The 13,244-nt window shown below is 40.8% G+C and overlaps 1 protein-coding gene across 1 annotated transcript in view; it reads left to right on the top strand.

The window, feature by feature from the left end:
• faf1 (Fas (TNFRSF6) associated factor 1) overlaps nucleotides 1-13,244 on the top strand; it is a 57,310-nt gene that overhangs the window by 40,993 nt on the left and 3,073 nt on the right. The window contains exons 16-18 of the mRNA XM_083888641.1: nucleotides 3,125-3,205; nucleotides 3,899-3,976; nucleotides 7,689-7,904. Coding sequence (XP_083744767.1) covers nucleotides 3,125-3,205; nucleotides 3,899-3,976; nucleotides 7,689-7,904 — 375 coding nt within the window. The remainder of the gene's footprint in view (nucleotides 1-3,124; nucleotides 3,206-3,898; nucleotides 3,977-7,688; nucleotides 7,905-13,244) is intronic.

Raw genomic sequence — 13,244 nt, 5'->3', positions numbered from 1 at the left:
AAGAAGAAATAAAACTAGTAATAACAAAACATTTAATGACTGTAGCCACATTTACATTCATTGGCTTTGGTGGAGCTGGTCTTTCCAACATGTTGGGACAGATCGAGCTTCATTGTTGGGACTGTGAGAAACGTGTAATGACAAGCAGAGAGCACTTGATCACTTCACCGCATTCCCATTTACTTGTAGTAAAACTACAGTCTTTGGTCTTTGAAAAGGTACAGGACTCGGGACCATTTCCCATTCACAGCACTGTGTTGGGAAGACTGTGTCGTGTCTGTCGGCTGCTCTTTTTTACTTCAATGGAAAGTGGACAAACACCACTGAAGGAAAGAATGATGGAAGAGTGGTGATGGACTTTAAAGCCATAGACATGACTCTGGGGCCATGGATGAGAGGCAGGACCCTTTTCCCCTGACCCTCTTAACCACTTACTTACTGATATGTTTACCCACCCAGAGACATCAAACAAGAGTATGAATAACACGATTAGTGTATTTGTCCAGGTAGGTTTTCTGTCTGTTATTCACATGATTTTCCCAGGCTGTCTTTTTCTCTCTCATTTGCATAACTTAAGTTGAAACATTTGACCAGTGTTGAAAACATTGTCTCCTCAGACTGAGATTTCTGTTTTAAATTATTTTACAAATTCAATACTAATAATATACACTACTGTGCAAAAGTATTAGCCACCATTAGATCTGTTGTTTTATTAATGTTATTGCTTTTTTATTGGAACACATCCATAAAATACAGGAAACATATATGCAGTTGTTAAATAAAACATTTCCATGATAAAAAAAAGCAGCTTCTACAGGTTAAAGTGTCAAGATTAGCACTCTTTAGTGTGACCTTTAATGTGGAGTGGAACCCTAATTACTGCTGTTGGTAAAACCTGTGTTTGTCCAATTTCATGTCGACAGATATTTGTCTATCACACCAGGTTTATTCAAGACATGCTTGAGCATTGCATACACAAAAACAACAAAGGCCTAAGGACTTTGCACAGCACTGTATGTGTAAAAAATATTTTCCATTTGTAATTCTTAATATCACTTCTTTCCCACGTATCACACATGTGGGCGTTTTGGTCTGTGCAGTTTGCCTCTAGTCGTCTTTTGTGTTCCCACACTTTGTGACATTGTCTTCTTGACTACTGTATATGTAGATGACAGCTGTCACAACATATGAGACATTCTAAGTCCAGTCAACCACACAGTCTCTCAAAACAATACTAATGTGCGACTTAGTTATGGGAACATTGATGAAGCAATTAGTCTTGTCACACACACATACACACGCACAGCCTGAGAGCTAAACTTCCTCAGGTGGGTCACTGACTATTGACAGTTGTCTCAGAGTTGATTGCTACAATCCTCTTGCCTGAATCACACACAAAATAATCATTATGACAAAAAGAAATGAGAAGAATTTACAGATGAGTACACGTGTTAATTAAGGCTGTGGGGTTGAATGTAAGTTCATAATCGTAAGCTAGTTTCTTTTTCTCAACGTTCTATGGAATGTCATGTTAAATGTTAAAGAGTACAAATGATGATAAAAAGCTGAATTTTAGTGTGATTTTTCTTCTACATTTGACAGGACTTATCGCATCTACGCCATGACCTCACCCATAAAACTGCACTTCTCCTGCCGTTCATTGTAGCACCTCTCAGCTTTGATGAACTTCCATCTTTCCAAATTCCCTTCCCTCTTCCTTTATTCCCTTCTCCCTTTTCCCCCCATCTCGCCTCTCCTAAGGCGAACTCAGACATGAACACAGACACCCACCCAACCCAGACATTCCACTTTGACAGTGACTTTTGTTGTTTGTCTGGAAACGAAGCAGCTGGACAGCCACGTTGTGACTTCAACCAACCTCACTGACTAGCCAGTCATTCCTATGGTTGTCTGTGTTTTAGCTTTGTCTTGTTTATGAACCAACTGACGACTCGTCATAGGTTTTGCTGTCTACATCTCTCAGCGTCGCAGCCATTTTCAGGTCACTTAACAAGACTTTCATGTGAAGAACTGCCAAAAATGACCCAAGGCTCATTTGCAAAATACTTAAAATAAGAAACAGTATGGTTTTGAGGCCCCTTACCTTTTTGAAGGACAGCAAACATTTAGTGAAAATACGCCAATAAGCCATGATTCTTACATTAAAACCTCTTCTCGCAAAGTTTGATTAAATGTTTGACACTGTGAATGTCTGAGGTCTGACCTGTTGATAAGAGAGTGCACCTTTACCATCACACGATGACGGCACACCTCAACCCGCTTGGCCAGATATAGCTATAATTGTTTGAAAGAAGCTGCAAGAAGAAAAAGTATGAGACAATTGTATAGTTACATATTGCTAAAGCAGATGGTGCATTTGAAAACATTTTTACAACACCGCAAAATGACTCTCAAAGAAGTAGTGTGCAACTTGTTTGCGTGACTCGGGGTCTTTCCATTGAAGGTCACCACTTTTGATGCCTTTGTCCTCGTCTTCCATTCTATTACAGTTTCCTTTCAATGTTCATCTGTTATACACAGACCAAAAGCACAAATGTATCCTTTGCATTTTCTAATTGAATACAACAATGCACACTGTTCTTTTGCACAGTCATTGCTAAGCTGCACAGTAGTCCTCTGATCATCACAATAAGCTTACTTTGCCATATCCGGACTAGCACCCAGCATGGGTTTTCAGAACATAGAAAACTAATGGCTGTGCGCTGTTAACACAATGGCCACTCGTATTTAGTCCTCGTCTTTATAAAACACTTTGTAGCCACAGCAGGTAGAAAGAGAAAGGCCGCCTGTCCCCTTCCCTCTGTACAAACAGGAAGAGAGAGGCATAGTGAATGAAAGAGAAAGGGATGGTGAAACTGAGATGAGGTAACATAAAAGAGGCTTGGGCTCTTGTAAATGACAGCCCCGTCACAATGAATTCCCCTCTGGTGCTACTCTTTCATACCTGGTGTTTGTATGTAACCACACTTGACATGCTTCATTTTCCTTTCCTCGGTTCCTTTTTGCTCCCACACCCACCACGTCAGCTTAGATGTTTTGTTCCTGTGTATCCTTTATTATCTTGTGAGTTAATGGGCTGCACTTTCTCTCCCCCCCTACTCAGGACGAGCGTGAGGCAAGAGAGACGGTGAAGAGGGAACAGGACGAGGCCTACCGTGTGTCTTTAGAGGCTGACCGTAAAAAGGTACTTTAAACAACATTGTCTTCTTGTGTCGCTGTAAGTTGTTATCAGTTGAAGTATTGTTTTTAGTGGCTCTGTGTGTCTGTTTGTTTGTTTGTGATTCCGCACTTGCCAATATGACCAGCAGAGGCCGGCAGAGGCTTGTTTGCGTGAATGGGATGAAGTCTGCCATCTCTGATTGCCTTGTTGTTTACTGTGTCACTGTGCGATTGACATAGCTGCTACATATTAGTGCATGTACATCATCTATATAAATATATATTTTTTACATTTTTTTGTTATTTTTTTTAAATAAAATGACATAAAAGCTTAGTGCTTTTGTTATGATTTTATTTTAAATGGGAATAGCCCCTTCCTTGCTCGTTACCACCTTCTCATATTTGAGCATCCAGCACTGTATTTATCTGTTGTATAAAGCTGTTGTAATGCCACTGAGGGCCTAAAACTAAGACAGTATCTATGTGTAATTCATAATTCATTGTCCCAACATCAGTCCATCGTAGCTTTATTAGCAGTTTTTTTAATTACATCCTTAATTATCAGCTCATTGTTCAGTTCTGTGCTCAGAAAGTCCTTTTGCTAGGATCTCTTATATCAAGTAACAAGCCATCAAATCAAAGGGACACTGCAATACTGGTCCTCACCACTGCATCTGACTCTGTTCGGTTTTAAAGTTACTTCTTGTCATTTTTTTAGCGAGAAACTCAAGAGAGAGAAGAGGCCGAGCAGGTTCGCCTGGAACAGATGAAGAAGGAGCTGGAGGATGAAAAGGAGGTGAGAAGAAGCAGCATCACATTATGCAAATTTGTCAAATTAATACTCCATTATAATCATTGCATAGCTTAAAAGAGAAGTTTCGCAAACTCATTTTTTAATCAATGCTCCTGTCACTTATACGATAATTAGTCAATTGGTGGTTTCGGTGCAGCCTGCCTGTCAGTGAAGCGTTTGCTGTGTGGATCAACAGGCCTGCAGCTATTTTTTAGAAAGAATAAATAAAAATTGTAATTACATTTAGGCCTATCCCTGTCCCTGTTGCCTGACATACACGTTTTTTTTGTTCTATTTAATATTGGTATAGCACATTGCCCCATTCTGAAACCTAACTGAACAAAAGAATGAGGCAAGTCATGTACACAAACATGCACAACCCAAGTAAATACACGCACTCAATGGAAAACAATTATTGTACATGAATGGGGGGGGGGGGTGAACACACACACACATACACATACATACAAAGAGTGACACACTGTCACGCATGCAGGAAAAACAATAATTGTCTGTATGGACAGCGCCATTGTTGTAATACAGTCTATAGTAATACAGTGTAGTCCTCGCTGATTGTTGTTTACACAACAGCAGAGAGCGTCGGGGCACTGAAGGGTATTAGGTGACCTGCTTTGCTCAGGTGATTTGTCTCTTAGGTTAAACAGACAAGAACAAAGGAGCTCCGGACTAGACCTTCTTAATTATATCACTGTAGTCCACTGACAAAACTGTGCATGCTTTTTTCTGTATGCTTTTTTAATAAGGCAGGCCACTATGGCCAGCTCAGATCAGTTTTCACTGCCCAAGTACCCGAGTTTCTATTGTGTTTTCTGTGCTGATACACTAGTGTTGTGCTACAGTTTGGACATTCATAAATACAAACAACGGCAAATTCTACACAAGGAATTCCACATGTATTTTAGCAGGAAACTAAATAGAAAATGATTTCATTTATAATGTACAATTTTAATGTGATTGTTTTTTGTGCATATCAGTCAGTTCTGCAAATGTTGCTTAGGAAACCAAAAAGGTTAACAATAAATCTAATCTGACCATTATTATTATTATTTGCACCAAATGAAGTTGGAGAAATCTTATAATGTGTTTTTTAAAATAGTAGTTTTTAATTTGCATATTTGTTTTAATTTTATTCCATTATCAGTGTAGCTCTTCATCCAAGCCAATTAAAACCAAACCAATTAAAAAAAAGACAACATATTGTGAACTATTTCCCTAAATAAATTATGACAAGAGAAAATGTATTGGACTATTTTCCACTCCCATTTTATTTTGAAAAGGTAAAAAAGCCATTTCAAACATACTGCATCTGTATAATAAAATAATCACAACCCTTATTTTATGCATGCGTTATTTATAAAAATTGTTGTAAAAAATTCTGACATTTTATTTGGCAGCTCCAATAAATATCTCCCATGACCCATATGTCATTCATTACAAAATCCTCAGGAATACTCCTTTTTTTTATTGCTCTAACTACATTATTTCATTTGCTAATTTTTGTCCACAAGGACACCCCCAATTATACGCAGACAATATTTACGTCTGTATCTGTTTTTTGAACTCGTCACACCTTTTTGTTTTTGTTGTTTATATTTTTCTAATGAGGAAGTAACGAAATAGTGTTTATGACAGAAATTGCAGACACAAAAAAACACGAGTTGCCACCAGAGAGAAGACAATGCAAGAGGGAATAATGCTTTCTTTGTGATTTTGTGCCTTTGTGCAGAGAAGGTTGAAGGTGGGTGGGGGTGGTACTGTGCGTATGGGGTTCATTTACGTGTGTGTTGACATAACTATTTACCTCCTTCGTGGGGTTCTTAGCATACATGGCTATCAGATGCTCTTCTCCCGCTGCCCATCATCTGTTTACTTTCAGCGGTTAGCCAAGTGGAGCTGCAGAGGCACACAAATGGACGGATAGATGCATGTGATTACTTGTGTGAAGTAGCCAGATCCGAAGGCTCAACCAAACGCGTGTCCTGTGGTTTCTTTGGGGACGCTACCTCTCACTTGCAAGGGTGTTTATGCTTGTGTCTGTGGTCAACTGTCTGCATTTATAGCCCCCACCACCACCACCACAGCAGCACACTCCTGTTTGTTATGTGTGTGTGTGCCTGCATTATTTTGTCCCTGTGGGCGCCTTTAACTCAGTGAGCATCAGCTCTTTTACCTGTGGGAGCTGATGGCGGAGTGGCACGCGCCCTACCCTGCCCACCCAACACCCAAAGCTGCTAATGAGCGACTGTTGTACACTCTTATGAAATATAATTGCATTATGGTGTGTAAATAAAGCCGGGGCGTGTTGTCACAGCATATGCTCCCAGGCTGGCCAAACAGGAACAACAAGCTGGGTGAGGAGGGGTGAGGGGCAGAGGCAGAAAGAAGAGGACGGCTCGAGGGAGTCGCTGAAGCACGGGTTTTTAGAACACAGGAGAGCTGATTAGCTTTGCTGTGCAAGATGACTGTCGATGGTTTTCTTTGTACTTGATATACACCTCCCTGCTTGGTGGTGTAGTCAGTGTAATCAGATTTAGTCTCTGAAAGATTACTTATTATCTCTTATGATACAAGACGTTAAAACTAGCAGTTGTACAGCGTAATATATTTAACAGGCTTTATCTCAGATTTCCCTTAGTGAGCAACAACTAGCTGAGCAACAGTAAGACAGCATGTACGAGGAAAACTCTTGGCTGTTTTGAACATTCTGAAATGCTACTTGGCAACACTTGGAGTTACACCAGGCTGTAGGGAACAGGGTGAGACTCAGGACACCTAATTTAATAACATTCTCAGGACAAGAAGATCCTTTAATTAATGTGAGGCAACAGTGCTGCAATCAGACTCTGTATGCAACTTCTTGGCTTCTCTTTCGTACTTATTTGGATAGTGTGTCATCATCTTCATAGCTGCCAGTGTTACCGTTAAGTCTTGGGTTTAAATTTTCTATAAACAGAGACAGGGCTGCAAATTTATAATTAAACTTGATTAAATCTCTCTTTTTTCTTGAATGAGGGAGGACTTTGTAAAGCTTCCTGGCTTCCCTCCTCTCCTACACAAATCCTTTTAATTTTATTATTGTGTGTCTACTACAGTGTTGTCCCACAGAAATGTACATAATACACACAAAGTATTGCGGGGGAGCTGCTGGTGTGCAAACAAGCTAAACTAGCATCATGTATTAATTAAAAGCCATTTTGTCTTCATTTTCATATATTTTACAACTTTTTTTCTGGTTTTATTTAAATAATAATTGAATCAAATTCATTCATTCTGTGTGAGCCGACTGTGAAGAAACTATTAAAACAGAGAAAATCGTTAGTGACATTGTACTGCTCATAGCTTTGTTAGAAAAAAAACCTCCAGCACCAGTGATGACAGCTGCACCTCACCAGCACCTGTATGTAAACATCACTGCCCTCAGTCAACACTGGTGCACTAAAGAGCCGGGAGTTATGCCGTACATTAGTCCTTCTTTTCTTGACATTTTCTTGATTATTATTCATGTATTAATATGAAAAAAATAGAAGATTCATCATCTGCCATACGTATTATTTTTTTCATAATTAAACACAAGTCAAGTGTGGTTTATCCTTTTATTTATGTTTACTACAAGTAAGTTAACCTTTCAACAAATCAGCCGTTATCATCAGACATAAATGAAGTGCATACTGAACTGACCATGCTTTTCTTTCAGGCAATCCGTCTGTCATTGGAGCAGGCTCTACCACCAGAGCCTGTCGAGGATTCGCCAGAGCAAATCAGCAAACTGCGAATTCGCACTCCGAGTGGCGAGTTTCTGGAAAGGCGTTTCCAGGGCAGCTGCAAGCTTCAGGTCCTTTTCGACTTCGTGGCCTCCAAGGGTTACCCCTTTGACGAGTTTAAGCTCCTCACCACCTTCCCTCGTAGAAATGTGAGTGGCGTTTTCCACTTGTAAGAACACCGTACGTTTATGTGATGAACTTGGAGGCTTAAAGACTTTATAAATCAGGATAGGGGGAGTTTAATTGTTCTTTTGCTTGATTACAGTTTTGTGCCAAACACTTTGTAAAGTCACCCTGGGTGTAAACAGCGGGTTATGAAGTGTTCTTGCCTGTAGCTTGCGTCTCTGCTGGCGACATCCACAGCTGTAATTGGCTTTAACATTTTTGAGCTGAAACTCAGGAGGCAGCTGTGAGTGGAGAGCAAAAGGGACAGCAGTTATAGCAATATGCTGTGGCTATTTGGTGATTTAGTCTTTTCTTTTATCATTATTGTTTGCTGTGTGTGTGTGTGTGTGTGCTGCAGCCCCACTGCGTCACTGTCTTTGTTTACTTGTACCTGTGATGGGGCGAGTTAAACTGGCTGTTTATCCATCCACCTGTGCACACGTATTATTCAGTGAATATTAATTAAGAATCAGTCCGTTGTGAATACAGTACACTGTGACTGTGTTAGGATACAGTTGTCAGCATTAACAGTCGTATTCTCTGTGGCTCCTCCGATGACGCGCGGCAGCCCTCAGTCAGCTACAGCCAGTCATCAGAGGGCTTGGTCGACACGCTCTGTGCAAGCGAGCTAATGAGCACTGTTTTAACTACCACTTTAATTAGCGATGCTGCTGGAAACAAAAATGGGATTTTCATTAATCAAGACAAGAGTGCATGCAGAAGAGTGGTTTGTGGTGCTTGTATAGAGGTGTGTGTGCATGTGTGTGTGTGTAGGCTTGCCCAGGCAATGTGCCATGACAGTCTGTAGAGACCACTGGGACACAAACACCTCAAACTAACACACACATTAACACGTAGCTCACACTCCTCATTTCGTCACAATCACACAATTCAACACATGCACAAATATTTTCAAGCAAACAAATGCCCCGCTCACAACTTTGTCACTTAAAGGATTCACAGTTGTCTCTTTTATAATCAAGAGTAAACATGTGTTTGAGACAGAGATAAAGATGTGTCTGCGTCGCAGATGAAATTCCAGCAAAAACAGGATGGGAGGATTAGAGGGGGAGAGATGTAAGAAGAGGATGGTGGCTGCAGAACCCGTCAAGAAGTGTACAGAGAAGACAAAGACTTAAACAAAGAAAAGATTTAATCAGAGAAACATTCTGTAAAAGACGAGGATAGAGAAGACAAGTGGGGAAGATATTAAAAAGATAGTTCCAGAAAACAGAAAGGCGAGAGATTTGGGAAAAGAGAAGAGTGAAGCAGCTCAGTTGTAGTGCCAGTATGAGGCTGTGAACACAGGCCCCCCCATCTAATCCTCCAGCTCTGTGTTGTAATTAAATGAGAGGGAGCATAGAAAGCCTCCATCCCGTCCAGACGCTCTCACTGTTGCTCTGCCAGGATCAGAGGATAGAGGATAGACCACTATTGCATTTGTAATACTGCACAACTGTTGAAACCTTCTTTCCCTTCACGAGTTTTCTGTGGCTTTGTGGAGTGTCACTCTTTCTTTTGCTTTTTTCCCCTCCTCGTCTGCCTGCTGTATTTCGTTTCTTTTCAAGTCAGCTGTAACACGCATTAGTGGATGCAGGCAAATCCAACATGAGAACATCGAGTGAAGCTAATTCAAATATTTTGGACTCAAACTGCAGCATTATTGACCAGGAGATAGGGCTGCGTGGGTGGACAGCCTGTAAATCTGGAAGTTTATTCTCATTTGTTCATCGTTTTTTTCAATAACTTCAGCATTCAATGCCGTTAACATAATTTCCTGTCTGGAATATCAAATCTGTCAAATTTGTAAAAAATAGACAAAAATTGTAACAATAATAGAACAGAGGTTACAATTTACTACAGGATAGTGAATGCATCACACGTGCAATTTAAGCACAGTCATTTCCTATGCTTGTGACAAGATGGGTATCATTTATTCTACCGTCCATCATTTTTTGGGGAGAGGTTCAGTGTACACGCAACTAGAAAAGCACTCAGAGAGTGCAGACCTCCGCCAAGGCAGCTCAGCCCCCCACCATAATAGTGATAAAAATAGTGATAGCGTCTATGTATCCTGCCCAAAATGTAATCACTTGTTCCTGATCCCATTGCGGACATTTCCTGAAAATTTAATCCAAATCCATCTGCGACTTTTCAAGTTATGTTGCTAAAAGACAGACAGACAAACAAACAGCGGCGAAAACGTATATCTCCTGGCGGAGGTCAATAATCAAGAGAGTGTGGAAACAAAATAAGGAACAGGCTCTCAAAAGGTTGTTGAACAGTTTTGAGTACTTTGAGATGAAACCTCACAACCAGTTCTGATTCATGCCTTTCTCACCTTCTTGTAGCTTCGCCAAAGTGCCTATTAGTCTCCAAGATTTGGACCCGAATGTTTTCCTCAACATTTGGTATCAGCGGCTTATCTCTTCAGCACTACAGCAGGCCTTACACTGGCATCATTTGTACTAGGCTTAGCCGCGCTCAGGGAGCTAACCCTTCCTCCGTTTTGATGATTGTCAGAGAGTATGGAGGAGGGAGGGGGGGATTCTAGTGTGTCAGTTTTCAGCTTTTAATTCAGGAATTTTCTCCTTTCTTTCTTTGAATTTTGTTGAGAACAATCCACCGCTGAAGGCCCTGAGGTCTTCTTCCTTCAGCTCGCGGTGAGCATGTTTAGACTGCCGCTTTAATAATCAGCAATCAGCTCTTCCTGGCCAGCCGCTCGAAGACACCCAAACACTGTCAACCCGACGTATTATTTTTCTTAGAGCGATACTGTACTCTCTTTCACCTTCTCTTAATCCTTCTTCCAGCTCTGTGAGTGAATTTGCAAAAACGGTTCTTAGACAAAACCTGAGATGCAGAAAAAATAAACAGTGGCACAGAAGAAGCTGTGCGCTGTTTTCAAATAGGTTTTACATCTGTTAGGTTGATGTGTTTGGGTTTGTTTTGTTTTTCTTTTCCCCTACTATCACAGGAAGAAGGAAGGTGGTTTATTTAAAAAGTTTCATTCAGCAGTTTCTCAGGCCTGTTCTTATAATCTCAACTCGACACTGCTTCATAGCAGACACCCTGCTTCATCTCTGGAGCTCAGAAGAGTGTTTGTTTTGGGCCACATACACACACAGCATCCCCCTCTCTCTTAAAACATCTTTAACTTAGACTTCATATAAAACGTTGACGTAGTCTGTGTGGTTAACTCGGAAGTAAGAATATATTCAACTGCCCCCAGGGGGCGACTCGACTGGTGAGGAAATCTATGGGGAAATTAGTGTCGTCTTAATGGTCTCAGTGACATTAGTTAGAATTTTTGTACATCTGAGTTTAACACGTTAATGCACAAGAAGAACACATACTGTAGGAGCTTGTTGTTAGAAATAAAGATTCCCGTGCAGATACTGTAAAACTGGACTTTTTACAAATTATTATTCGAAGCACGATTGTTTTGTTTTTTTTGTTTGCTTTTTAACTTAAATTGTTATCCGAGAGAGAATCTTTGATGTTTAAAAGTTGTTCTCCGAGGATCTGGGCCCCCTCCTCGGCTTTAGCCCTCTCCTCCTCTTCCCTCTAGCTTTCCCTCCCTCTCTCCTTTTCCCCTCCTCTTTCCCTTTTCTCCCTGCCTCTGTACATCCCGGCTTGCTCCGTCCCCCGTCCCTTTGCAGTTATACTTTTGTCTTGATCTCAAGTCTTTGTATCCTTCTCTTTGTGCATTCTCACATTTCCCCTTCAATCATTTCTATATTTTAAGCATGAACTTGTTTCTCTTTACTTTACTCTCACTTCACTTGCTCTCATTTACTCCTTCCCATTCTTCATTTTTCTGTTTTTCCTCCCTCCTTCTCTGCCCCCCCCCCAGTCTGTGCGGCACATTTCTTCCTTTGATGTACCGTATTCTGGTCTGTTCTTTTCTGTTCACGCCCCAGCGCTACGTGCTGTCAGCACTCCTGGCAGCAGATAATGATCCCCCACTGCTTTTGTAATTGGCCAAATAAACACTTGACAACACTAGTTTAAAACAGACAAGTTATTTGGTTTTAATTAACATAGCAGGGCCTGTAATGGCTTCATTAAAAATGCGTTATTTCAGCTGCGCGTTTGATTATATTGGAAACGGACATCTAGAGGGCCTGTGTTTATTTTCCCTTTCTTCTCTTTCACGGCTGAGCGTTGCTTAGTGTCGCCTTCTCTGTTATATCCGTGTGTTTTATTCATTTGAATCGAGTGACTTTGAATTGTGGTTATTTATTTTAAACTTCACATTAAGTGCTAATTATGTGGGTTTTTAACTGTCGTGGAAAATCTGCTGAATGAAATTGACAAATACATGCACTGATATCAGCCGATATCATTATTTTGTTGAACCGTTGTTTTTTTTTCATGAGGAAAGAAAGATGAAATATTGAAGATAGTGGAGAAAGCACCATCTGTCTTTTGCAGTGGGTCTTTCCCTCATTTCTCTCCTCTCTACATGGCCGCCCACCCTGAGTCTGCTTCTCTACAGTGTTTCTTCCTGTGAAGAGGGAATTTTTCTCCTCTCGCCAATTATTTGCTCACTGTGGGAATTATTAGATTTCCCTCTATAGTATTTTAGAGTCCCAGCCTTACAGCTGTAATGTGCCTTGAATGAATGCTATATGAAGAACTGAATGTATTTTTCTTTCATTGTTTAGTGCTGAGCTACAGAAAGACTTCACTTCATTCACTTGAGAAATCGTTTCCCCCAAATGCTTCTGCACAAATGTTTAGTCAGGAAAATCAAAAATTAATTTCATTGTCTACATTTGTCAGACAGTTCCCTAATTCACTTGATTGATTTGATCTAAATTTGCTGATGGAAATGATATTGACTCAAGGTTAAAAGCAAACCGCGTGCCGAGAGCGAGATTGTGTCTGTCTTATGCATGTATGCATGTACGTATGTATGCATGGCCGTGTCGGCACAAGAGGAGAGAATATGGCTTAGACAGAGCAGAGGAAAAACAACAGCTTTGTTTGTTGACAGATGCCTCCATGCTTATGGTCTGTTAATTGGATGACAATGTAAACAATCACCGATGGCGCCCGTCTCCTGTGTCAGTGTGGCATCTTGTTTCCCTACTTTCAGAGTCAGATGCTGCTCTTCCCCCTTAGTCTCTCCCTGGTGCACTATGAGCACAAACTCTCATCCCAATTTCAGTCAGTGCACACACACACATCCACACACTGTAACACGCACACACACACACACCTGCTCCACCCCAAAGCCTCATTTACTCCTACCTGATGCTGTGGTGTCATAACAGCCTGTCGGGTTCATTAGCATGGCAGCCATTTGCGACACGCTG

The sequence above is a fragment of the Microchirus variegatus genome (assembly GCF_963457635.1).
Source record: "Microchirus variegatus genome assembly, chromosome: 4".
Classification (NCBI taxonomy): domain Eukaryota; kingdom Metazoa; phylum Chordata; class Actinopteri; order Pleuronectiformes; family Soleidae; genus Microchirus; species Microchirus variegatus.
This window is presented reverse-complemented; position numbering and strand designations above follow the sequence as displayed.